The sequence below is a fragment of the Pagrus pagrus genome (assembly GCF_965226575.1).
Source record: "Pagrus pagrus genome assembly, chromosome: 1".
In the NCBI taxonomy this organism is placed as follows: Eukaryota; Metazoa; Chordata; class Actinopteri; order Spariformes; family Sparidae; genus Pagrus; species Pagrus pagrus.
In genome coordinates this window covers 13,530,203-13,558,016 of record NC_140185.1, presented here as the reverse complement: position 1 = coordinate 13,558,016, position 27,814 = coordinate 13,530,203, and the positions used below count along the sequence as shown (strand labels likewise).

The 27,814-nt window shown below is 39.5% G+C and overlaps 1 protein-coding gene across 18 annotated transcripts in view; it reads right to left on the bottom strand.

The window, feature by feature from the left end:
* madd (MAP-kinase activating death domain) overlaps nt 1–26,593 on the bottom strand; it is a 53,555-nt gene extending 26,962 nt beyond the window's left edge. For 5 of the 18 annotated variants that reach the window (XM_084360675.1, XM_084360677.1, XM_084360691.1 and 2 more), the window contains exons 1-17: nt 26,131–26,592; nt 19,863–20,077; nt 18,398–19,036; nt 14,850–15,153; nt 13,444–13,575; nt 13,210–13,323; nt 12,992–13,072; nt 10,528–10,584; nt 9,479–9,651; nt 8,101–8,336; nt 7,841–7,997; nt 7,617–7,720; nt 7,327–7,532; nt 6,458–6,711; nt 6,060–6,199; nt 4,957–5,058; nt 2,441–2,500 (exon numbers count right to left, since the gene is read on the bottom strand). In XM_084360675.1, coding sequence (XP_084216801.1) covers nt 2,441–2,500; nt 4,957–5,058; nt 6,060–6,199; nt 6,458–6,711; nt 7,327–7,532; nt 7,617–7,720; nt 7,841–7,997; nt 8,101–8,336; nt 9,479–9,651; nt 10,528–10,584; nt 12,992–13,072; nt 13,210–13,323; nt 13,444–13,575; nt 14,850–15,153; nt 18,398–19,036; nt 19,863–19,921 — 2,818 coding nt within the window. In that variant the 5' untranslated portion in view covers nt 19,922–20,077; nt 26,131–26,592. Of the gene's footprint in view, nt 1–2,440; nt 2,501–4,956; nt 5,059–6,059; nt 6,200–6,457; nt 6,712–7,326; nt 7,533–7,616; nt 7,721–7,840; nt 7,998–8,100; nt 8,337–9,478; nt 9,652–10,527; nt 10,585–12,991; nt 13,073–13,209; nt 13,324–13,443; nt 13,576–14,849; nt 15,154–18,397; nt 19,037–19,862; nt 20,078–26,130 lie in introns of all 18 variants that reach the window. The other 13 variants (XM_084360679.1, XM_084360684.1, XM_084360680.1 and 10 more) reach the window with 9 other exon arrangements.
* Between the last annotated feature and the right edge of the window lie 1,221 nt (nt 26,594–27,814).

Sequence of the window (27,814 nt, the reverse complement as noted above, 5' to 3'; positions counted from 1 at the left end):
TATCGTTGCTGGAGTCTCATGGGGACAAGAAATGATTTATTATTCCCAATACCAATATTTTCAATTGCACAAGCAAAGTCTTTCATCAGGTTTTAGTTTGAAAACCAACAATGCACAGCTGCTAGGTTTTCTCCATGACTTATTCCGAAACTGACAGCAGTAGAAAAAAAGACTTGAATGTTGAAACCCAAAGTCTTTTTAAAGTATAATTAACATTGACGGTGGAGACAGCTTATAGATTGTGTCCACCATGAATATTGCCAGATGTGTCTTCGGTTCAATAAAAAAGTTCATAGTAGTAGCTCTAGTTGAGTTTCTCGCCTGAGGTTTTCATCATCAATTTTTACTGGATGGCCTGCAGGGCCAGACCTCAGCTTTTAACTGTGGCTTTTCACAGCGGCAAGAAGAGCCCAGAGGCATATCAGTAGAGGATACTTTGAGTCCTTAACCTTAGGGGTCAAATGATTTTTCAAACAGATCAACGAGGGAGAGGTTGTAGTGAAGCCAATATGGATCCCAAGTCTGAGCCAACAGAATCTTAAATGCAACTGCACCAACACAGAATGCGGTTAAATTAGCCAACAACCATAACATACTCATTCTAGTATCAACATCAGTCTGATTTTATGCCTGAAAATATGTGGCCAGGTTGAAAATTATGATATCAAATCCAGTCAACAAACACTCAAATGACTGACTCACTCATTCTGTGTAGCTTAAAGAGACAATTGAGAATTATCTGATGGATAGAGAACCATTCACACCGAAACAAAACCCTAATTGGAAGCCTTCGGATACAAAGAAACAAAAGCCTGAAAATACTTCAGCGAGAGAGACCTGCAAACTCAGTATATTAACTGTTAAAAACTGTGGGTAAGCTTTTATCATGGCTGGCCAACCTAAGAGAGTGACTGCAGCTCTGCAGATGGCCGTAAAAGACAAAGAAAAACGGGTGTGCAGCCAATCACAGACGGGGCGTGGATAACTAGTTTTGATGCTGCTTGTTTGATCAGATGCGTTTTTGATACACATATCTACACAGCGACTGGTTACGATGCCAAGTTGCTCCATTAAAAAAATGTTTTGTACTTTAGTGCTCACAGCTTTGAAACACTGGATTACATCTGATACTTGCCTGTTTCCTGAGATAGAGGTTGTGTTTTCTACATTATTTGCTCTGTCAGGCGCATAACTAATGCTTTTTAATTTACTTATAAATTGATTAATTGTAGTAATATCCTGTCTTTAAATTTAGTGTGTGGGCAGTCTCTAGAGATTCACTAATGTCCTCTTGAAATATGTTAGTTTGTGTGATGGTAGAACTACTAGGGGTAAAGCGTTTATCGGCCCTGGCCTATTACCGGGCCAATATTCAGCATTTTTCCCCATTAGCGGTATCTGTGATTTTTATTGCAGATTAAAAAAAACAATTTTAAAAATGTGCTACTTTGGCTATGATACAACATACTTTCACACCATGTCTCACCTACAACACAATATAACTGGTAACACATCACAATTATTAGCCTATAAACTATAAAATAATCTGAATCTGAAAAGTAAGTGTAAGTATACTAAGGCTAACCCCATAGTATAACTGGAGAAATAACACAGGAAATTGAAAAAGCCTTGAAAGCATTTTGAGACAGCTCTGACAAACACTGACAGCCTCAGCTCAAATCCAACCAGAATCTCCTATGAAACACACAAAATGCTCCAGATTATATGCAATATTACACCTTAACTATGAGGTCTAGAGTTTTTTAATCTGAATAACTGGAATGCTAACTCAAATTTATCTGCCAAGTCGTAGTTTGAATGACGTAAGACAGCCAGTATCTCGCCTGGTAAAAGCCTGAATTTATTTCACTGATGATAAAAGATTTTCACCAGTTGGGCTCTAAATTTGCATAATTTGACTGTAGTCACTGCTCACTGTGTGGAGCACAATTACAGCATGATTGGGCCCAACCCCATTTGTACACTTTGTGGGAGCAAAAAGGACAAGAAAATAAAGACAAACGATGGATGTTGGGAGATTATCTGATTCTATTCTGTATCTCCAACATCATTTTCTGTGTCTTTTGCTTCATTTGCTTCCCTGTGGTTAACTGTTACATAACATTGTTTTACTTCTTCTTGTGATTACCTGATGTTAGATCTAGGTACATTTCTTCATTGATTCATTTGAAACTAGTTTGTGATGGGGCTAGTTCAATAAATAAAATTAATCATAAAGTATTGTGGAATGAAATTAGTCTGAGGAAGGGGAACAGTCACTATGAATGGTGACGTGGTAAGACAAGACTCGATGCTCCACTGGATCACTGATGACACACACAGTGACCGAAATGAGGATAGACAAGAGGGGGATGCTGGGAGATGTAGTTGACTGGCTTGGAGAAGCATGCAGCTCACTCGATAAAAGGGCAGAACCCACCTTCTCCGCTCCCCGGGCCGGCCTCTGTAATTATCTCCATTAGAGAATTTAGCCCAAATACTGCACACAAAACCCAGAATTAGTGCCGCGAAAGGTGGACAGAGAGAGGGACACCGGCCCAGACACAACCAGTCTGAACATCAACCCATAACACAACATGCACACTCAACATGGCGCCAAAACAAAGAAAATTAAAAAGTAAAAAAGAAAAGGGCAGACAGAAAACAGCAGAGGACAATATGTTCTGAGAATGGTGTTAACTCTGAGTGTTTGATTAGATGATCATGTGTTCGGCAACACATTCAACATTTACAGTGCCAAGTAGGAGTTGTGTATAGCTCATACTTTGTTATATACATCAGCCTGAACCATGCAAGTAATGCTGAACAGTGCAGTCCAACAATGACAATGTAAATCTTGAAGAATGAATGGAGTTGTTTCTTTACAATGTCTGCCCGATGTAGGGCAGAAATATTGTTTGGAGCACAAAAACACAAAATATAACCAAAATAACCATGACACACTCATTGGAAAACCTGTGATATTCAAAGTTTCATCACTTTTTTGGGTTATAATAGAGCGTGACCTCAAAAAAGGGAAGGAAACACTCAACAATGGGAGTCACCAAACCAGCAAGCAGGGAAAGAGACATATGAAAGTCAGGAGGAAGGAAATTAATTCCATTCACTGAGGACAGATGTTTCTGTGAACGTCATCCACAGACATAAATCTAACTTCATTAAAACATGAATTAAATGCACTTTAAAAGGACTGAACATCCTTCTTGTAGCAGTAAGGATGTGCAGATGCCACACCACTAACAGTTTGTAGTCACAGAGGGAAAATGTGTGCATCATCAAGAAGACTCCCACCAGTCACACAGAACGCAATGGCAAAGGAACAGAGGGGAAGGTATGGATATACACGAAGAACACTAAAGGTGTGTCTTCTATCCTCGTCCTACACTGAGAAACAGGGTGTAAGATAGGTATAGGTAACTTGAAGGATAAAGAAATGCCTAGCCAGGGGGCTAAAACAAACTACCACACAAGACAGAACATACCCGGGCTGTCAGGGGCATCTGAACAACAAAGACAAAACACATCATAATCAAAGGAACATAACATTTTCTATGGCAGCTATTCCACATGGAGTGGAGCTATTGAGTTACAGTACCATGCTTCACCTGTTTTTTCTCTCAGTTAAAGTGAAAATCCAGCCCAAACAGAATTCATATTAGCCACATAAGAAATATTAGCCAGTTCAATAACTCTATTCCCAAGTGCAATTTTAGTCCCTGTAAGTTCAGCAAAGAAGGACAGATTTGTCTACACTCTGCATAATTTGCCTGCTCTCATGTTCATGACAGATAAGACTTGAATAAAAAGCTGAATATGAGCCTCAGCTGCGACTGTGGTTGGAAATTATTTTGTTATGCTTAGGTTTCCATTCATGTGTAACGGCACTCCTTACACACACAAACTATATTACTTCCTCTTTGGATTGCTTCCTCTTTCTGTTTGCTGCCTTCACACATTTATCTGAATCCAAATGATGCCCGGGTGCAGATTTGTACCAATGTATTGTACAAACTGCTCCAAACATGATTCATATGAACACATTCTACACCATCAGCTAATGGTTTAGTAGAAAAGGAAAATCAATCAATAGTCCAAGGAAAACTGCACATGACAACAGAAGAGCAACAAGAGTTGCTGTGTGAGACCATGACAACAAATGTGAAGTCTGTTTTTGAGAGGATTTTCCTGTTACTCTTGAGAGAAAAACTGTTTGATATAGCCTCAATATTCTCCTTTAAAATAGTGCCATATCTGTTTGGCAATCCAGTGGGAAGTAAGTCAGGCTATAAATAAAACAGCTCTACAAACCTGCTTGCTCCATTTCCTCCTCAATATCAATATTGAAATATTCTTTTTACCCGACAGAAATAATTTTGAAAAAAAAAGGAAAACAAAAAGGCAGAAAAGGACAGACAATAAATGAGTTAAATAAGAATACTAAAGTCAGAAAATACTTAATAATAATGCTATGTTGTTCTGTTTAGACAAGTGTACATTAGGAATGGTGTTAGTGTTTTTAGTGGGTAAGCAATGCTGGCCATAAGCGTATGTATAATGAGCTTGTTAATTATTAGAATTGTATATGTATTTCTCATGAGGATTCAAATCATGGTATTTGTGTATAATCTTAAAATGACAAAATAGAATTAAAAAAATAACAAACTTAATAACCTGTTACATGACTGCAAACGTGAAGTCAGTGATTTAAAAAAATATAAAATGAGTGGTTCAAAAAACAAAAATTTCAGCCCTTTCACTTTATCAACTCTCAATCCACATGTGTCTTCTCAACAAGACGTTTTATAATTTTTTTTTTTTTTTTATTACCCTTGAAACCACACTGAACAACTGTCACAGAGAATAAACAAAAACTCAATCAATTTCATGATGAGCTTGAACAGATATAAATTGATCAGGTTAGCTGTGCTGTCCTACCTTTTAAGCTGGGGAAAGGAGTTGCTTTGTCCCTCGCTGCCTTGTTGGGAAGGGCAAGATTGGACAGACTGAAACTGGTGCCATGGTTCTTGTACAGATTGCCTGTAGGGGCGTGACGGTATATAATATGATCAGAAAACAGAAATAAAATTCAAATGATCGTGAAAAACAAAAGTATTATATATAACATTATTCAGCATTCACATGAATTTTAGAGAGGGACGTTTAGTCTCATCAAAACAGTAATAAATCAGCCTTTGGTAACAAGAGCCTGCTTTTTTTTGGAGTTGAAACAAGCTCTGAACACAACACTAACTAAAACTTTCTTTATAGCTGATATGGTCAATGTGTTGACTTTTAACACATCCAGAACAATATAAGCATTCATTTGGAGTCATGTGCTCCTGTTAAACTAAATACATTTAGGTCCAATGTTTGCTCTCCTGAGGGAAATATCTTGCATTTTCGCTGCTAAATGCCCAGCTACATTCACTAGCTGGATGTTAACTATGTCTGCTTGCCATTAGGTGCTGAGCAAGTAGCATATAAGACATTTAATTTCACTGCCAACAGTTGCTTGCTGAAGCCATAAACAACACTATTCACACAGTTTGTGTGAAGCAGAACAATGAGCTAAAGATGCTAAAACCTTCCACAGAGCACAAGGTAATGACAATTCTCTGGAGGTTTGTCACCATGACCCCCTTCACATTACATTACACATAATAATTCAATCAACTCTCAACTTAAATATACACATTACAGTTACAACTAACACTAAATCAATTTTCTGTGTCAGATTAAGATTGTGTCCTCTTGACAAAAGAAAAATACTGACAAAATTCTATAGGCAGCATCATCTCCACTCTCAGTTAGGCAACACACTATACACTCTGGATTTGATGCATTATTGAATTTGTATGATTGGGTCTGTTAAAGCTTTAAACTGTGCATTACGTCTTTAGGAATGGGTGAATTGCTTCTGACAAGTACTTTTGGTTTGGTGCTCAAATTCATCATCACCCGCATAAATCAGCCCACTTTACATGTTTTACAACCTGGACTCCGCTGAAAGAAACTAAATGAAATTCAAATGTTCTTACTGGCAAAGGACATGAGTCCTCCGAATCCGTCATTGCTGCTGTTGGAAATGGTGGAGTTTGGCGAGCTGTTGCGAGAGTCTCCCTCTCCATCAGACTCTCCAGGGAGCCTCAGGCTACTGGGACGTAATGGACGCGCTGCCCTAAAAAAATTATCAAAAGACATTAACCGTGGGTCTCAGACACAGGAACGTGTGTATCATATGATATATGAATATGGGAATCTCTCAAGCATTCAAACCACATCACAACATAGCACCACCAAAGATTCAAGACCACCATGAATGGAGAGATTAATTTGACATGCTGGGTTTTGATAGAGAACTTTTCATGGTTTGGTCAAAGAGCCCATTTGAATGATGATTATGCATTCATTCAAGTGATGAACAAGTTTAACACACTTGTTGCCATTGAGGTTCTGGTTGAATCGAGGGGTGTATGACTCCACTTGCTCTTCTGCATCAGGATCATCCTCTGAGGGGAAGCCATACTGAGGCTCAAAGTATGGGTTATCATACTCTTGCTTTTTGTTGGCTGGGTCCACCAGGCCTGTGTCAGCTGTAGGTCTGAGGAACGGCTGACTGGCCAAAGCGGGGACAGGGTTCTGTAAGGCAGCACTTGCTGATGCTTCAATTTCAGGTGCTTCCCCCTGTTCCTGGAAAAATAAGCACACTGATTAATGTTGTGTAAATGTCTTCTTGCATTTGTGTAAGTATTTTTCTCCTTTCCATAATTTTAATCAATCAATCAATCAATCAATTCTGCATTACACGCATATACACACATATTCCGATGACTAGTTTGGACAGGGTTTTATTTATTAATTATTAATTGCCTGTATATTGGTGTGTGTGTGTGTGTGTGTGTGTGTGTGTGTGTGTGTGTGTGTGTGTACATATATATATATATAGAGAGAGAAAGAGAGAGAAAAAAGTGAATTTCAGCTTTGTACTGACTGGAAAGATCACACATAGAGCTGGAAATATTAGTCGACTAATCGATCAGCTAATGGACAGAAAAGGAAAAAAGAAAATCAGTAATTATTTACAGTAGATAACTGATTAATTGTAAAGTAATTTTTTCATGCAAAAATGGCAGGAAATGTAAATCAAATATTGGGATTTTCTGCTTTTCTCTGTATAAGACCATATTGAATTTTCATTGTTTTCTGACATTTTGTAGACCCAACAATAAATACATGAATCTACAAAATAATCAGCATATAAATCGATAACAAAAATAACTGTTAGGGTTAGCCCTAATCACATACATTGTTGACTCCCTGGATGATTGTGCTGGGACTTGAGCTTGCAGTCGTGCTGGAGCTTGAGCGTAGAGGCTGTCCATCAGACGGTTCGGCAGGTCCGTCCCCACTGGATGGACCCTCCAAGCCCTGCCCTTCCCTGAAGTCCTCATAGTGTTGAAACTCAACCTCGCTAGCGTCTCCCAGTGCAGCGTGGGTAGGGGGGTCCAAGCCTATGGCATCATGGTAAAATATTACAAGGAAGGAAACTGAATGAATATAGTCAGAGCACATTTTGTAATGAAACAGCGACTTACTTGGTGTGTCTCCCTGGATGTCACCCTGGATCATCTCACTCACAAGGTCTCCAAGTGAGGAATAGGACGAGCTGGAGTCATCGTATGCCTCGCTGTCACTACCACTGCAACAAATACAATTTATCACCAAGAGCTACCTAAACAAAAAGTACATACTGCAAATACTAAAATAAGCCAATAACTCAATAAGAAGATTACATTAGATTGTGATTGATCTGTCTTACCTGTCTGTGGGGTCAGACTCGTTGGCCTCATCCTCTAAGGGACCAGCCATAGCTTCAACCAGCTGGGAGCTCCCATCATACACTCTGTAGTTCACTGGCTGCAGCTGGTGAGCATACCACTTGGGCTTGTCTCCAATTAGGGAGGGGTCAAACACATCTGAAGCAGAAGGGTGCAGAATTAATTCCTTATTACTTTCACACATTTTTCGAGGTGCATATTGATCGAGATAGAGACGATTACCATCTTAAATGAGTCTTACTGTTATGTATCCTCTGAAAGGCCAGGTTGGTAGGATTGAGAGCCCATTCTCCATAAAACTCCACTGCCTGGGTGTGAGAAAGTTTATCTGCAAAGCTGGAACGTCGTGGCCGAGATGCGAGAAAAGAGGTTGACTGAAAAGCCACCACAGGCCGGGGGAAGAGGCGCAAGGTGCGGGTATGCATCTGGAACCCCTGGAGAACATTTGGGGAGTTGAAGAATCGTACCATGGCGACCCTGTAAAAGAAGTTAGTTAGTTTTGCCTAATATTTCTTTTAATCTTTAAAATTAAATACATACAATATAACTATATGTTGACTACATGTTACACCAGCAAATTAATGAACAAAAAAAAATAGTATTCTTGTATTGCATTTCTAATAGAACCGACTTTAAAATTCTATTGCTTGTCCATAAATCACTGAATGTATTGGGCCAGGTTTGTCAAAAATACTGAAATATCGATAAATATTGATACTGAATATTTGAGACTGTTTCAGTACTCCTTTTACACAGTATCGATACTGATGGCAGCTGAGCTTTCTCGCTCTCTCTTCTCTCTGACAGCAGGTCGACACACACCGCAATGCCCATGTAGGCTCATCTCCTTACATCCAATTACCTTAAATGCCATTGCTCTTATCACACAGTACACAAGCCTTACTATATGTAACTTTTAATAAAAATACAATATTTTATGCCCTCAAAGTTGTTTCACTTCTTCCCCATGGTGTTGGACATGTTATCAAATATCGATATTTTGTATTGTATCGAAGTTAGACATTTCAGTATCTGACAGTAGTTAGGCCGTAGATTTCTGTCTCCTGAGCCTGTAAGAACCTCGTGGACCTCTCAGCTCACCTGGTTCTGGATTAATGACCAGAGTCAAAACCAAACATGGTGAAGCTGCCTTTATAATTATAGTGCTCAAATGTGTAACAAATGTCCAGAAGAGCTAAGACTTGAGATAATGCTGAAGACCTACCTGTTTACCAAAGCTTTTAAATAATTTTCTTTTTGATCAAAATTATTTATTATTAACAAATTTGTCATAATGATTTTGTTCACTGTCTTTATCATTTCTTTCACAGGCTTTTACCTGTGCAATCTGGAAAACACTTTGGCTTGCCTTTGGGAATGAAATGTGCTATATAAATAAATAAAACAATATACACATTTATTCTACTTACATTTTTGCATTTATAAGATTAAAATTAACATCATTGCATAGGTCTGGTACAACAAACAAATATTTATCAGATATTCCATTTTGGTGCATCTTTAAATATAATTCTTTTTTTTTTCCCTTTTCAAAGTTCTTCAAATAGACAGATAGAAACATGACAAATTGACGATGAAAAGAGACATTCAAAGCTTGCCTGGTGGCTACATCCACAGAATCAACGTCATTGCCATAAATTAGAGGGTTGAACTCTGTGGAGGATGGCGACGCTTTATCTCGTCCAGGTGGCAGCAGGGGCATCTCCTGACCTTCCTGGAACTTCTCCAGGTTCAGAATGGGTTGGGTGTTCAAACTCATACTGGCCAAGGCCTGGAAAGGTGACAGTGACATAAATTAATAACATAGCAGTGGATCTAAACATAAAATAATACAGCGCTAGGATGGACCACTCCCACAATTGGCATCAACATTTTTTTTTTAAATTTATTTATTATAAATTTCTACACTTAATGGGATATTCTGTAAATGTTTACCCTCTCTGTAGAAGTAAAACAATCGGGGGCAAAGTGACTGACTGCTTGAAAAGGGACTTGGAAAATCTGGTTTAAGGGATTTAAAGGGATGATTCAAATTGCTAAAATTGATTTAAACAGTAGTCCCTCTTACTACCAAGCATCTCTGCTGCCCAGTAGTGAGCTTAAGAGATGATAAACTAAAGGGTCTTCAACTAGGTTTTCTCCATTTTTACTGTTTTCACAACTACTTCATTTTACTCTTGTTACATATGGAGCTGAAGCATCAGTTTTGTGCATGTTGATGCCTGTAGTGGGTGTGTCATTTTGGAGAGGAGGGGCACAAGGGAAGTAAGTCACTATGCATGGTTTGCTTTGAGGGAACTGCTGCAGACTCAAGTGTCAATGTTTAGCTTAGCATAATGGAACATTTAGTTGCTGGGTCTGGATGAATGTTAACTCTGTCAAAGTGATTAGCTTCATCGTATCTTGTTTTGGTTACGAGAACACTCACTGATGCCAAGATAGATGCACGCACATTCAGTCATGCTCAAGCCAGAGCTAAGCAGTGTATTAAAAAACTGGTCCGCTGCATTCTGTGACACTGTTATGCATTTTGTTCAAGTCTTGAAGAGTAGGAGATATAAGTAGTAGTGACAAGCAAAATAATGTGAGAGAGAGAAGATATCCGTGCAGGGGCATTACACATTCCACAGGAGGAGAAATGAGTAACCTTATTTTCAGAGGAGAAGATCTGCTTTTGGGTGATCACGGTCAACCTAACCAGACACTAGGAAGGGGATAAGAGAGATGCGAGGAGAATCACATGAGGGGCTGGGATGATTACTTCGTGACTGACACTGGAACAGCACATGACGGAAGGGTCACCACCATGGCCCTTTCCCTTTCTTTTCTTAGTCTCCTTTCAACAGTACTTCCCATTTGCCTTTTTTGCTGACAGCAATATAAAGTATATTTTGGTGCCACGTAAATGAGACTCAAATAGATCTCACTTCATGAAAAAATATGCTGATGTTATTTGTGATGTGCTGCACAATAAAAGCAATGTCTTGCTGTTTCATCACTTCCATTTTCAATTCTGCAATTTACTGAAGGAAGGAGATAAGAAAAGATTAATTTGTGCTCTTCTTGACACGGTGAAGGATGGCCAGTCGTGCAAGAGAATTTGCAAGACTGAGTGAGAGTGAAGAAAGAGAACGACCAAGAGAGAAAGAGGATTGTGAGGAAAGAAGAGATGTTTTCTTTATGCTTAACATGAAAGACAGTGAGAAACACGGACAAAGCAATAACGTGACACGACTTCACCTACAGAATCCAGCCACTAAAAGACACATGAAGGCCATCCATGGTGACCAACTGGGAGAAAACCAGTGGTTACAATGGAGTGGTGATGACAGATACAGAACAGCAGATCTTTTGAGAAACATAGATAAAATACTTGCACAATAAAGCACCTGCAGCTAAATATAAGCCTTACTTCTAACTTAAAACATATCAGGTGAGCCTAACTAATAAAACCACCAATTTCGTGAAAGTAAATAAATCAGTCACTCATTAGGGACCAATTTATTTCACGTATCCAGCGTTAAGTGCAAGTATTTTCATTGACTCTCACATCAGCAGCATTCTGCTTTGGCATCGCAGTCTTCAGATAATCGGTTAAACCATCTCCAGCGACCTTTTCTCCATTCACAGATATTAATATTGTGTGCTTGTTTCCAAATACACAACTGCTAATCTGAGGCTTTGCAAACTCCTACACACCAGCCTCGCAATCACACATCCGCACACAGGGAGAGAGCTGCTAATCACACATGGCTAACGAACCTGCTCTGATTCAAGGCATATTAAACAAAGTAAGTGTATGCAAGGAACAGCTTTTTTTAAATCAATGTAAAAAAAACATGAAGCAAAGTTTGAAGATAACATACAAGGAAAGTTCGATGTTAGTTGTATGAAATGAGACAATAAAATAAAAAGTTAAAATATTAAAAGATCATGTTAAAAATGGTGTTTTCACTAGTGCATAAACACCTGAAACTATGAATTACTGTGCTTATGTTACTTTACAATGAGCCTTTTATATATAGAAAGGGAGCCCCACTTCTTCCACAGAGTCCCAGAAGGGACAAACCAAAAACTGGCCCTAGATAGGGCCCTTTCAAGGTTGACATGTTTTTTCGTGTTCATGTTTTTAGCGGCCTCTTTGGGAAGTATGACACAAAGGGTGTTCAGTTGGTTGCAGTCTTCAAACTCACCACTATGTGCCACTAAATTCTACGGACTTGACCTTTAAATGTTAGGTAATTTTAGTTTGTTTGTCTTGTTTTACAATGAAGGGAAATGTGTAAAATCAGTACAAGGATTTGTGTTGTTTAAATGTTTGAAGCATTTCTTCCTTTAGTCATGCAAATAGGAGTTTAAGATAACTGGTAAAGTTATAATGAGTGTAAATAACCTATTACCATGCAGAGGTTTCAGGATAACCATGGAAAAACAAGGATGCATGGCAGTGTGACTATCAACAGCCAATGACGGCTGAAAATTTAGCCATGCTAACTTTTCTTTGCCAATCGGCACACTCAGTGATCATATCAGTAGTTTTCACATTTGCTAAGAAGGGATTTTGTGTCCTATGTTATTGATGTTGCACGCATTGTGGAAGTATGAAAAGAAAAAGTTGTGCCCATGAATCAGAACCAGATTCTGATGTTATGTTAGATAACTGGGTTGGGGGGGCAAGTTAGTTACTACAATTATGACTAAAGGTTTTGCTTGAGAAGCAGGGTCCTAGGATCTTTACCTCCAAGAGCTACAGCATGCAAAGAAAACAGGAAAAAAGGAAAAGAAAAACATTTGTTTGTGTTAGTGCACTACAAATCCCATTTCAAATGCTCACACACTCTACAATACATACAACTGTGTTGAGGAAGGAAGCCCCTACTCTTCACACTGCTGGAAAAGAAGTTTTACATTCAAATAAGAGTACATATCACTGAAAGTCAAAGCTCAGCTCCAGAGCAGTAACTGAATTATAGAAATTTCTTTGCAAAATGCTCATATTGTCAGTAATCCCACTGGTTCTGGGCTGAGCCCGGGCTGCAACAGTGCAGTAGAATCAGAAAATGTTAAGCTGACAAAAACTTAAGAGGAATCAGACAAATCACATGCAGTACCTGTTTCAGGTGTTTCTTAAGCTCGCCTGCTTCAGGCTCTGGAAGAGGTGGTAGTATCTCTGCATTGGTGGGTGCTATAACCTGAAGTCAAAGAAAACAACAATCTAAATTAAGATAAGATAAAAAAACTAATGGTTCATTTTAAAAATCTGGACATAATCAAAATAGGCAAAAACAAGATCAGAAAGAGAAGTAGAAAATCATATGAGTGTACTAACCTTGCTGCTATCAAGGTCCACAAGCCACACATCATCTGGCATTTTGAAATCAGCTTTGTAGAGGAAGAAGCTTGCTGGTACACCTATGATGTAGGGAGTGGGAGCAAGAAGGAGCTGTGGGCAGGAGAAAACATACCAGTCAGTCACAGTTTCATGTTTCCAATTAAAAACTGCATGTTTGGTAAAAATCATCAACTTCTTTGAAATATGTTTAAAAGAAATGACCCGTTGTACCTGCTCAGCAGAGGCCATGCACGTTGGCAGTAAGGGGATGACAGGGAACATGTACTCCAGAGGGTAGATCATGGCCACAAAGGCCATGACGCTCATAGACAAAGCATTGTAATCTCTGGATTGAAGAATGACCTGAGCAAAAAAGAAACGGAAGAAGACTAAAAAACACAATATACAGGTTTCTGTGTTAATGTTTATTTTAACACAAATGTGGTGGTTGTTCACTGCCTTGTTATGCTAATATAACATAATTAAATAGACAAACACATGGTCACTTAATTGACCTCTTGCTCTGGTGTTATATCACACTATTATTTGACCAATCAATCCTATTTCCTCTTTTTGTAAGTAACACAAATGTTTCAAGGTTAAAATTTTGCCTTTGAGTCATATCCGCAATATTAAAAACTGAACCGTTATGAAAAATTCATTTGGCGGCAAAAGTCCTTGAAAGGAAGTCACTCAGAAAGCTTTCAGACAGCACTTAGTTCAACATGACTGAATTTAATGATGTATTGAATTTATCTTCAAAAAGCCAAAATGGATGAATGCAAGACGGCAGCATTTTATACCGGCTGCGGAGGTTAACCAGGAGGAGGTGGTGGGTGGTGGGGCTGCAAATAACACTAAAGCTAACTAATGACTGCACTTGGATGCAGCATTCAGAAAGATTTTGCAATCAATCTGCATTTTAAGCTGATTCTTTTAGGTAGGTGGACATTTATTTAGGTAGCTGGCCCAGATAAATTCAATATTTGAGAAACACCAACTGACAGAAAAACAGAAAACCTATCCAACACTTATCCAGCAGTATGGCCTTTCAGCAGTGTGACTGAACATGTGAATCTGAGGTTTGATATGTGATGGCTGCAAATGAGTCTGTGTATCAATGTCACTGTAAACCAAGAGCAACAACAGAACACTACACCAGCACCAGCCAAGCAAGGATTTCTATTACATCCCTACTAATGCTTCAAGTGTTAATGATAGGAGAGACAGAGTTGAAGAGTCTTTCCTTTCGGTCACATGGTGTTTACAACCTCCCTTTTACCCATCATACTTTGCCCACACTGCCATAAAATGGCTGCAGTGAGCCTACATCTTTAACAGAAAATGTCTGATGAAGGTCACTCGGGACATTTCTCCCGAAAGGAGGTCTCAGTCCAGGAGTGGACACACAGCTGCACTCCAGAACAAAGCACTGACCAATAACAACATATTAAATATAGCTTTGCTTATTAGTTCTCCTTGAAACAATCAGTTAGACCTTTAATAAAATGCAGCTGAAGACAACCACACAACTCATTCCTGTCTTTAAAAATACAAAGGAAAAAAAGAGACAGACTCAAGCGATCACCGATAAGACACAGTTTCTATTCTGAACCCACCGCTGTGCCTGTCATTACCTTGTGCTCTAGCAGGACACAGCTGAGGACTTGAAGACATGCGTCCACACCCAGCAGCTCTAAGGGCAGGTGCAGGGGGAAGTCGACCATGGAGAAGCGAGAGTTGTCAGGCAGGGCAAAGGTGAGTGACCGTTTGAGTTCATGGGGCAGCACTTCCACATCCACACGCCTCTGACCCGCCAGTGGTACTGGTGAACGCAGCAACCGGTACACCCAGGACTCAATCTCCCGCAGGTCTGCCAGCAGCTGGCTGCCTTTCTCGTCCACCGACAGCGCCCCCGTGAACACTCGCCACATGGTGTCCCTAGAAAGAAGAAATGCACCATGAACACGCATTTGGAACATTGCACAGGAAAACAGGTGATAGTGTCATGATCAGTTATAAACTAGTAAGGATGGGGCGAGGTTTACCACAGTGAAAAAAACGATTGTATGAAGGACATATTACATGGGCTCAGGAACACTTCGTAAAGCTGTTGTCAGTAAACAAAGTTCGGAAAGGATTGCATTCTGTTTTTATTTACGTTTTACACAGCATTCTAACTTTTTTGGAATCTGGGTTATAGCTGAAGTGGCTTTAGGCATATAACACAGGATGAATTACACAATTTGGTCTTATACTGCTCGTCTCCCTCAAAACTTAAAGGACCCCTTAAAGTCAATGCAAAAGCGACTCTTAAAATGCAGACCATTACTGAAACTGATGGTGTCTCAAGTGCCAAGCTGAAAATTACACCTGACATTTAATACAGTGACTCTTATAAGCACTGACATAATTAAAAATGTTTCACTGACATTTAAATGCTACGCTTAATAAATAACACATTGATTTCAGTAAACAGTCATTTTAAAATTAAAAACTGATTAAACTAAATAATTTGCTCCTTTTAGTACTGCAAACAGCCACCACGATGCCTCAGCAAACAACCAGTGAAATCACTAATATGATGAGCAAATGAGATTGGAAACACAGGAGAGGCTCTCAAGCAATTGACGAAATATTGATGTGAAACCCTCCACTCAACACACATGTGGTGCCATTAAACCCTTTCTAGAGTGTATAATCATTGTGTGTCTAGCAAGGAGGGAGATAAATCATTAGTCCTTTGAAGCCCTCCCACCAACTGCAGCTGCTACCCAAAGGCAGCCAGAGACCTCAATCTGTCAGAGCCGCCATAGCACACAGCGCTCACAGCCTTTATGCAATGGCTCTCCTACTTCTCTGTCATCGTTGCCACACCACATTTCCAACAACCATGGCAGGAATGAAAGATTCTCAGGTCAGTTGAGCCTGTGGCATGAATGGCCTTTTCGAGGCTGTCAGAGAAACCACAGCTCTATACTGATGATATGTGGATCTGCTGCAGCATTTCACCAGAGGAAAACATGTTAAGGTATGGAAAAGATTAGCTGTGCATCAGACATTCCTGCAATCCCTTGTAATGGTGATGATGAGAGGGAAAGCTGCACTGGTTTGACAGCTATAAATAGATGACTTTGGAGAAAACGTGCACCATCGGTGACCAACAATCACCTAACACTGGGACCAAGCCAGTGTGAAGTGACAGCCTAATTAACAATTTGTCACTCCAAAATTGTAATCTACTGTGTCACCCATGGCAACAGAATAGCCAAAAGACCTTGGCAAATTCGGCCACATCAAAACACAATGTCACAAGAGAATACAGTTTACAGCTGTGGGTATTTTCTGCAGCTTGAATAAATTATGAGTCAATCATGCCTGTTTTGTCATTAACAAAAATCTACATACAGTAATGGGGCGGCAACTAACAATTGTTTTCTCAATTTGTCATTTAGTTGTTTGGTCTACTTAATGTCACAATATGGTGAAAAATGTCAATCAGTGTTGCCCAGAGCCCAAGATAACGTCCTCAACTGTCTTTGTTTTGTCCACAACCCAAAGATATTCACTATTCCCTATTGATTGTAGTCTTAAGGAGTAAAGAAACTAGAAACTATGAACATGATGACGCTTGACTCAGAGAATTTTGACTCTTTTTTAAAAAATAAGCAACTCAAACCAATTAATTTATTACAAAACTAGTTGGCAATTAATGTAATAGTTGACAACAGATCGATTAATTATTGCAGGTCTTAAGTCTTATAATCAAAATACTGTGCTAAATGCCACTTCATATTGTACACAGTGGGCACATAATGCAGCTCCCGCACACTTTCTCTGCTTTAATGTTCTGGTTCAGGGTTCAAACTTTTGAAAGCAAATAAACTGAAAAGCAACTGAAGTATCAACAACATAGACATTTTTGGTCACATGTTGAAGAAATAACATTACCGCTTTTAACATTAACGATTCAATTTAATTCTTAAAATCCCATCTGTGTACCTCAGATGTACCTATAACTCTGGAAGAAATAATATTTGCTGCATTATAAATCGCTCAAAACAAAACCCTTTAAGTGCATCGTGGATATTTTGTTTGCCATTATTTATCATCTAGGTGGAGTGTGATAGCATAAAGTGTACTGTGAAAACATGACACAGGCTGCAGATGGCCTGCTAAACTACATGGGGGCCACTGACAAAGGCTCTCGTGTTAATTCTGTAACACAAGCATACACAGAACAGGCGGACAATGAGAGAAGCAGATGGGAGATAAAGAAAGCAGTGGGCATTGCAGAAAACATTAGTAAGAAGACTGTAAAAGCAACACATTTTTGCTATTCTGGTAACTTTTTTAACTTTGAAAAAGTGAAACTGAATTATAATAATAACTCAATAATTTGCATGCAATGACACGTCAACAATAACCCACTGATGCTATTCAACAGGTTGCAGATGATGAAGACAGGTTATAAATGTTGATAAAAGGTTCTCAGTCATCCAGGTCATGGTAAATCTAGATGCTGTATCGTAGGCAAGTGGACTGGTTTCAGTTTCTTCAAGAAAATGAAACAAGTCCAGTTGCCTACGATACAGCACCTAGATTTACAGGTTATAAAGTACGAACTTTGTTTAATTATCTTGGATTTTTAAGTAATGCTAGCCTTTCGTTTTACAGAATTTGTAGGTGTGCATGTACAGATCTACTGTGGGTCAATTGCATTTACCAAAACTTACCTCCTAGAGGCTGCAAAGTTAATTATGTTCCACAATACACACATTTTGCAAGGAAGAAAGGTGTGCTGATCAAGCCGAGGACTAAAAATGGATGCCGTGAAAGTAAATGTCAGGGGTTGATTAAAATCGAAGGTTTTAAGCCCTTGGTAATTCAGCAAATTTCAGGGCAATCTGTCTGTTAGATAATGAGCTCTCCTGATCAAAGTTGACATTCGGCCTAAGGGTGGCACAAGAAAAAAAGACATGGAGTGTCAGAAGCTATGAGTGTTCATCATCTGAAAAGCATAAACGTGCTCAGCAATTTCTCATCGCAATCAATCAGATCAGCCATGTGCGGGTCCTCTTTAATAGTAGGTATGTTTTAATGTGCACCAGGGTGAAATGGGAGTATTCTAAGAAAGAAAGAAAAGAGTTGCATGTATAATTTAAAAAACAATCTTAGGCCTCACCTCTGAGTGGTGCGAGGGAGCCCAGCTCGTTGAGTTAGCCTCTGACTGCAGCAATCCACCAGCCTCTTGAGAATATATAAGCATTCCCTAAAGGTGGAGAAGAAGGGATAGTGGCTGAGTATGCACAGCGAGGTCAGTGTGCTGTTGCGGTTCCTGGCTGCCATCTTAGCAGCGCTTCGTCTGTGCTGTGGGGACTTCCCGGCATTTTGCTCGGCACCTGGTTTGCCACTCTCTTCCCCAGAGGCAGGCGGAGGTGCTGACTCAACATTTTTAGGTGGAGATAACGCGGAGGGTGGGCCTCCACCGCTGCCATCAGACCCTTCACTAGTGTTCTCCGCCTGTGCTGCTGTCTCTGTGTGGCTGCTCTTGTCCCCTCGAGGACGGTGATGTCCTCGCTGAAAGGAGCGGTAGAAGTTGACGCAGATTCCGTAGCGGGTGATTCCTGAGTCCTTGTCGGTCAGCGTGAAAACAAATGAGGAGTCGTCACGAAGGCTAACTCTGCGCTGGCGTATACTCAGGCAGCCTTCTGGTTGGCAGAAAAACACCACATCTGGTGGGAGAGGGAAGTCATGGTGGTCCTCCAGCGGGTAGCGGCGGAGAAGCTGAGGTGTCTGGGCCACACTGTCACTACTTGGTTGCCTGGAGGGGAGGCGGAAAAACATTTGTTTAGTTTTAATGTAGCCTGTAGAGCTGCACACATCATTAGTTCTATGTGATTTAACAGCTCTGTGCATTTTACAATTCATATCTGATGTATCTTCAGAATAAACAGATTTGATTCAATTTGAAATGGTCTTTAACTGATGGAGCGTTTCATAAAGGAGGAATAAAAGTCACTGAACTCTTGACAGTGCAGCACAATGACTAACAAAGCCCTGACCCACCCTGAAGGTTACAGAAGCAAATTTGTATCTATACTATATTTAGACAAGAATCCAGGAACCGTTCACATAATCGGGTCAGGAGGAGTAAACAAATAACACCCTACAACTCTGAAACTGCCCTGAAGGGTAAATGTTACATACCTAAATGCTCCAGTAGAGATACTGACTGGCTAAAAAGCAGTGGCAGACTGGACGGTTCTACTTTCACTGTGTTCATGTGAATCATCCTTTTCCCCTGTAGCTGCTGTGCTTGAAACAATGTGCTTCTATGCTTCATTTTGAATGCTACATCATGTGGGCAGGGATGTAGACCACACCTCACGACCCACAGGAGTCAAAGGATCTGGTGTCAAACACTGAGGAACAACCCCAGAGGTCCTGTGTCCAAGCCTTAATGGGTCAGAGTCAAGTCCGATTTACAGTGGTGCCTCATGGATCAGACTTCTTCCAGCATGTCCTATGGAAGCTTGATTGCCTTCCTCAATTAGCATCACTAAAATTATATAATATTTACAGCCACCCGTTTGACTATGTTGACTGAGATATTCCTTCTACTTCTCAAAGTCAGATTGAGTGCTCACCTTGCTCCGACAACCACCAGGTAGTCGAGAAGGCGAGGGCACGGTTTCTTTTTCTCCATCTTGGATTGGCCACGTCCTGTATGTCACGGCATCCAGGATTTATGTTCCCTCTTGAGTCAGTGCTGTCCTTTCATCACAACTGTGCAAGTTCAGGTGTGAAGTTGAAACAAAGCTCCTTGATTATCATTGTGATGGTTCAAATAAATGAGTCAAACCTGTAACACAAGAAAAAGACAGAAAAATAGTAGTTTAAGTCATGTTTTCCTATAGGCACAATTAAATAAATGCTGAAGCGTAAAGCAATTTAAAACTATGAGGGAGCATTATGGAAAAATCTAGTTCACTGCCACTGCACAAAACCAACCAGCGACACTGTTTTTCAGAGTTGCAAAATTAAATATGTGTCAAATAATCATGATTTATAGTCTTTGACCTTTTCTAAATGTCAAGGACTATAAAGAGTCCAAGAAGCAGTCTGCTCACGTTTGCAGTAGTCTCCACTTTCCCTGTACATATCTCATCTATTACTTCAGTATTAACTACTTGTCATAAGGAGCCTTTCAAACCCACATGACAGTTGGTGCTTCTCATACAGGCAAGTTAGAAGAGGCATGAGATTTTTCAGGGAAGAAAACATGAGAGTAGAGAGAGAACAATGCTGTGTTGTCCAAACAGCAGATAATCCATTAAAGAAGCAGATTTATGACAGATGTAAATGTAGTTGCATTGCATTTTGGTTAATTGAGGCTACTGCCAATGAAGAAACTTGTTTTCACATCTAAAACTCAGCATTGTCCCTTTTTGTCTGACAGTCCAGTATTTGTGAAAAAATCTGGCTCTGAGATGTTTTCTTGCTATCAAACAGAATTGGTTTACTCTGCAATAAATTAAAGACGACAATTATGTCATGCTGAAGTTACATATTGCCATTTTCCAGGAGACAACGAGACAAAGCTGGAGGAGCACAAAAGATGTCAGACATGACAAGCTTGCATCATCATCTCCAGTGTAAAACTGTGTATACATTTTATTCCAAACAATACAAAGGCGATAAAAGCAAAGTAAGTGTTTTGGCGTTGATTGTTCTGTTATGACGGTTTTGTCAGCTGGTTGTTTTTGTTGGAGGATAAAGAGTTTTCAGGAGAGGCTTTGCTGATAAACTAAGCAGCTTAGGAGCCTTGGTGGAATAAGCACCCTTCACAGCTTGTACTATGCCCCCTCCAGCCCTGTCATTTACAGGTAACTGCAGCAAACTCAACCAGCAACCTCTACAGATGGCTATCCCCCACCATGGAGCAACTTACAGCTCCAGTCAAGCACCTTCTCAACGTGCTATAATCCTCAAACTATGGAATTTAAACAGCAGGGTGAAAATGTCTTACATAAACTGCCAAAACTTGACAACATTACAGCATTAAGAACAATATTTCTGCAGCTTATCGCAAGTGAGCAGGCTGTGCTTAAGTCACACAGAGCTGCAACAACAATACTGCTGCTGCTTTATCATATCATAGAAGCAGTGTTCTGGATGTACTCTTGTAAAAGGTAAGATGAGAATGCATGAGACACTCCATTTAAACAACAATCAAATAAACCAGGAGAGGATAGGGATTATGCTAGGCTCAATTCTTGACACTTTTGCCTCGAACTATTTGCAGAAATAGTTGTTGTTTTCATATTCGCAGATGTTTCATGTGTTGCTATTAGCTGCAATTATGTGATACGGTACTTATATCCCATGGAATTGCTTCTCCCCCACAAAAGGAGGTCAGAATCTCACTAGACATGGATGTAAATTACACAGTATTTTAGTTAGCTACTGTGATTAACCATTGTGTTTTACATCTACAGCGATGCAGTACATGAACAGCATGGACAGAGCATAATGAACAGCTTGTGGCTGAAGTGAAGACTTCAGTCAGAGCAGAACTTGGTAACTGTGTCTCCTCCACAGCAGATTTCTCCTCAGCATGATTGTGAAACGTTTTTACAAAATGGCGGTTCTATAAAGGAACGTTTTCATTTTGAGGGACAAAAGAAAAAACTCCTAACTGCTGATGCTTTAGACTGCTGAATTGAATTATATAATACTTCACACATTATACTGTAAATATCAATCACAGTGAAGCAAGGACAATGAAAAAAAAACCCAAGGTGTTAAAAAACATACTGACATGGGGACAAGCCCACATTAGCAACTGCCATACATATATGTAGTGAAAAGTACACTGAACAATGTGCAGTGACGGGATCGACTTCTAACACAGCTAAACAGCCTTTACTCTTACAGCAACAAATGGCACATGCAGAAACTCCACCCTGAAACACAAACACTTTACCCAGAGCGTTTTTTCGCTGTCTCTTAACGGCCATTATCCTCGTACTGATAAGCTAATGGGCCAATAATTTAGCCAGTGGTTCATATATACTACATATCACTGATTCGTTCCAGTTAAAAAAGTTGTGAGTAACCTAAGGGGAAAGGACTAGATGTGGCACTGGTTTAAAATGATTGGACCTCTATCACACTTGTTAACAAGTAATTGTTAACAAGTAATTGTTAACGTCTTGTTAACGTCCAAAAAACAAAAAGAACTTTGTTATATTTTGTTGAGCTGTGTACTTACATTATCCCAAATGTTTCCAACAATGTTCAAGAGAAATCCGTACTTTATTTAAGGTACCAGTGCAAAACACCAGATGATACCACAGAGAGTGATGAGGGAAGTGGATGAATGTGACCAAACATAAAGTAAATAAATACATTAAATCATCATGATTAGATATTAACGAATGACATTTCACAAGTGAATTTCATGCTTCTTGTCGGGCAAGAACAGACCAGGCAGGCACACAAACAAGTCAGACAGGCTGCATACAAGTCATGAGTGGGCAGCCAGAGCACAGTCAGTGTGTGATTAAACATCCTTGCGTGTGACGCAGCTGTATCCAGTGGATGTTATGGGTGACTTTATCACAGAAGGCTTGCAATGCATTATGGGTCTAATTATGTCTAATAGCTCCAAATGTGAGCAGAGGAGCCATTCACAGAGGGGCTTCTTGATGGAACAAAATGGACAAACTCTTACTTAACTACCAAACAGATCTGAAATGAAGAATGCTTACACCATTATTACTGACATATTAGTGTGAAAACATAGCCACTTTAGTTACAAAACACTTTTAAAATCATCTTTTTCATCTTTGGGAATAAATTAAGCTGGTTCACACTTGAAAGGGTTACCATAAAGAATGAGTACATTGGGTGAATCTTTCCAGTGCTAAAGTGTTTGATGTGTGCAATGCTATAAGAAGACATGGTTCAAACAGCACTACAGAGAGTGGGCTGAGACATCTCTTGTTGAGTCAGCTTATGTCAACAGCCATCATATTTTGTTATTCCGAAACACTGCAATTCTGACAATCTCCGACTTGCTTTTGCATGTGGATGAACAGAAAGACCAAAGTTAACTGTCACCTGCTCTGAGAGACTGGTAAGAATACAGACACTCCTAGTTCTTTGTAAATTTCTAGCTATTTCTACACACGGCACAAATCTGAGTAGCTAAATATATTCCAACAGTGTGGGCTAGGCCTATGCAGAATACAGATCTAACCCTATTTATCTTACAACCCCATCAGGACAATGAATCAACGTGCAGGTCTGGCAACATGAACGCTTCCTGGTGCAAAGCCAAAATGGCTATTTCATGAAGCAGCAGAGCTGAAAGCAGAGCTGGAGGCAGACTCATCCAGCACAAAGATACAGAACCACAGCATTATTTTTAGATGACAACGGAAGCACTACGGCACTTCACTGATTGTACGTAATGAGTGAGCTTGGTATTGAACCTTGTTTTGCCTCTCTACAAAAAAAGATAAAAAAGGATCACCACAACACTGTGTGATCTTCAAAGGCAAGATAATGATGTAGGTTAACACAACAGATGAATGTGGTCAGAGTGGTCTGCAGGCAGCACTCACTGGTTATATAAGCACAGAGAGGAGATAGATATGATTCACAGACCTCCAACATGGACAGCATTTCTCGCCAGTCACAACGAAAAGCAGTAACAAGCGATGGACACACACAAGAGAGGGATGTAGTGTAGATGAGACTGTATTGATCACTGCAATCTCACTTTATGATTACAATCTTTTATTACAGTACCAATGGTACAAGAACTATTTTGGTCCACTGTCAACGAAACTGGTGAGCACAAGATGATGGCCTTGAACTCTCCAGGCCACCACTGATAAAGTACAATACTATGCTATATCAGTACTATCAAAGAATTTTACACGAGTACTTGTACCAACAGAGTGACAATAAACATCTTGAATCTATCTTCTGTATTTATATTTTCGTTTCTATCCAAATAGACGGCAGGTTTCTTTCGACCTTGCCAGCCTATGACCCCAATTTTCAGTCCCAAACTTCAGAAAAATTAAGAACTTAAAGTGATCTCTTCTCTGCTGACATGCAAATTGTCAACTACAAATACATTTTCACATTAACAGGAAACATATCTATGTGATACCCCTAACATCTATAGCTGCTTATATTTTCCTTCTATTTTGAGACTAGGGCTGGGTGATATGGCCTTAAAATAGTATTGTGAAAAATTATCTCGAAAATATTTCATGAATGCTAGGACTGGTCAACAAATCAAATATCATGATATTAGTATTAATACTAGTACTAGTTTTGATACACTGGTACACACATTTTTTATTCCATTCACAAACATTTTTCACAATCCCCAATAATTCATTTAAAACCCCAAAAATAATGTCCTCAAATTTTCATACAATCAATACCGTTCCATTTTTTTGCTGTAATACAACCAAAGCAAATACCTCGATATTGATATAACGATACAATATTGCAGTGATGACTATTGGACTATGATTTTTTTTATAAGTAATCAGCAGTTATGTGAATATAATGACTTGTAAATGCAGTAAATGCAAGTATTAGAACAAGTAGAACAATCCGGTGAGTTCAACAAAATAACATCACTTTAATGTAATGCAGCCTTTAAAATCAGGAAAAGACAACATGATATCCAACATGTAAGATAATATATTGTCTCATATCATGATAACATGAGAGGGATGTTGAGGATGTTTTTATATTGATTTTACTGTTTTTTATTTTTATTTTATTAATTGATGACCAAACTATTTATTAACATTTTCCATTTATTACACATTGTTTTTTCCACTGAACTCCTTAAAATATTTAATTTTATTGTATTTTTATTTGTTATTTTATTAATTACTCGTCTATCTTTATGTCTACATCTTACGGCATGTTTTACTGTAGTATGTGTGCAAGGCAAGCAAATTGCCCCAGGTGGGATTAATAAAGTTGTCTGAACAGGATATATTATTGATAAACTGCCCAGCCCTATTTCAGACAGAGCTTTCTCATATATTTGACCTGATTTTTGCCTGACATTACATTAACATGTATACTGAACGAAATGTTACGTATAGATATCACAGCTAATAAAACATTTATCACCATGATGATATGAGTCATTCATTCTATACTATTCCATGTGTCCATTACTCGCCCCAATGTCACGGTCGTTCAATCCACTTACAATTAAATTACCTGCCTTATCTCATCAGTCGTGTTTTCGTCGGAAGCTGCTTTGACATTGTATAAGATAATACAACTGCAAAACGATGCTATAGGCGTGATGAGCGGCTGGTTTACAATGACACACGACTTAAACGGAATGGCTGTAATTTACACAGTACAAATCCAATATGAGCTGACGTTAGTGACGAGGTGTACTGGGGGTTTTACTACCTAACAAGCTAACTGTGGAGATTAGGGTGACAGTTAATGACATGGGGGGGTAACAATAGGATAGGAGCGTTATAACAAATATAAGGCGATGCCAACGGCTCGTGTTAGCTCCCAGAGAGCTAGTCGTGTCTCTTGTGGCTGTGTTATCATTTATTTATATTTCTAACAAGCTGTCAGGCCTCGACTTGTCCTACATGTTCACCTCAAAGATGCATCATCTCACCTCCACTCTGCTAGCTTTATGGTTTCCTACGTCACTGATGGATTAGCTAGCTAGCTAGCTGCCTGGCTAGCTGCTAACAGTAGCTTCACCGATATGGATAACACATGCTAACCTGTCACATTTAACGGGCGGTGGCGACATGAGAAAACAGTTCAAAACAAACGCCATGAATGTTGTTGAGGGGTTTAAATGGCACAGGTGTTGAGTAAGAACATCCATACCTGCTTACATTAGCCGATTAGCCGCTAACGTTCGCAGCGAAGCCAGCTGCTGAGGACGGCCTGGGTGGTGGGTGCCTTCTTCGGTCACTGAGGGAGCAAGACAGCGGTGTTTGTCTGAATTCAGCCTCCTTTCTTTAATATAACGGTTTATCATTGGAGACATTAGACGAGCACGACGGCTAGAAAGGCTCGCTTCCCTGTCTGACAGCTTCGCAGCATAGGAAATGATGCGAGATGTGTGTCCGCCTCTCTGCTCGATGAACGGGTGGCTCGGTCAGTTACAACCTGCCTTCACAACATCCTCTTCATCATCATCTGCAGGGAGTTCCGCATACTCACAGCCCGACCAGACGGAAGCGACTAGCAAGACCGAAGAAAACCACTTCAAGCTCCCCACAGGAACTAACATATGTTTCTGTGGTGGTGGTAGTTCTTCATTCGGTTATCCGTCTGAATATTTTGCAGTATTTGACATGTTTTATTCCCTAGCAGGGCCGGCCAAAGCCTTTTTGGGGACCAGGAGTATGATGTGATAGCCACCCTCAACCCCCAAACTGTGCGATTATCAACCGCGATTTATGACAATAAAATGTACTGAAAGTGCTGGCTGCAAGATACTAACACATATTTAAGATATACCATATGATAATCCTTTATTACTCCCACAACAGGGAAATTGGCATTATTATAGCAGCAGAGGGCATAGCAAAAGTAGAGAGCATCAGTTAAAACAGTAATAATACATTTAATTAAATAATATAAGTGAAAAAGCAGTAAGAACAATATAAACAATATAAATAAGAAACAAAACTTCAAAAATATTTACACCATTGTACATTATTTTGATGCAGTGATGTCACTTGAGTCAGTGTGGTGAGGACTGAAGACTACAAGCTTGTAGTGAGTTTATATAACCACTGTAGCTTCTCCTCATCTCTGCTTGAGGCCAGCAGCTCGACCCCACATCAGCTGCTGCTAGCGTAACGCACCTGTATCTCTGACAGAACAGTCAGTGGACGAGTGGCATTGTGGGTAACTTAGGTGCCAGGATTTGACAAGGAGGTGGGTATCTCTCTGGCTCTACTGCATCAATTTGTATACTTAAAAAAAGCTGTCCATCATGATTGTGTTAATGTCATAGGATTGAGTACCTTTTTAAGACCGTATATATTTCCAGTTAATTCAGGCCCTTGATCCTCGTCATTACATTTAAAAATTCCTATCATAAATGTTTAGTATGTCTTAGCATATGATACAAATTTGAATGCCCTAATCCCCCATGTACCAGTTATAGGCCTATACTTTTAATATGATCCTGATGCTTTTGTATTTTATCTATAACTATCATCACCTTTTCATACTGATTCACTGCTATTTGGTTTTGTAGTTGTACGCCACATTATTCAGAGATCATCCTCTGCAAACGCTGAGGATATCTCAAATGGCATCTTAAACTCATCATATATATTTACAGTAACAATATATACAGTTTGACAGCCAAAATAACCAAAGTGACCTAAGTCAGTAATAGTAATGTTTCACTTTCCAGCAAATAAACCAAGTCGGGAAGTTGCCCATTTAAAATATGAGATAAATCTGAGTACATGTAAACAATCACCAACGTCTAATCTGCTCTTCAATTTGTTAGGTTCGAGTCCCTGAACATCAACACAAAAAAAAAAAA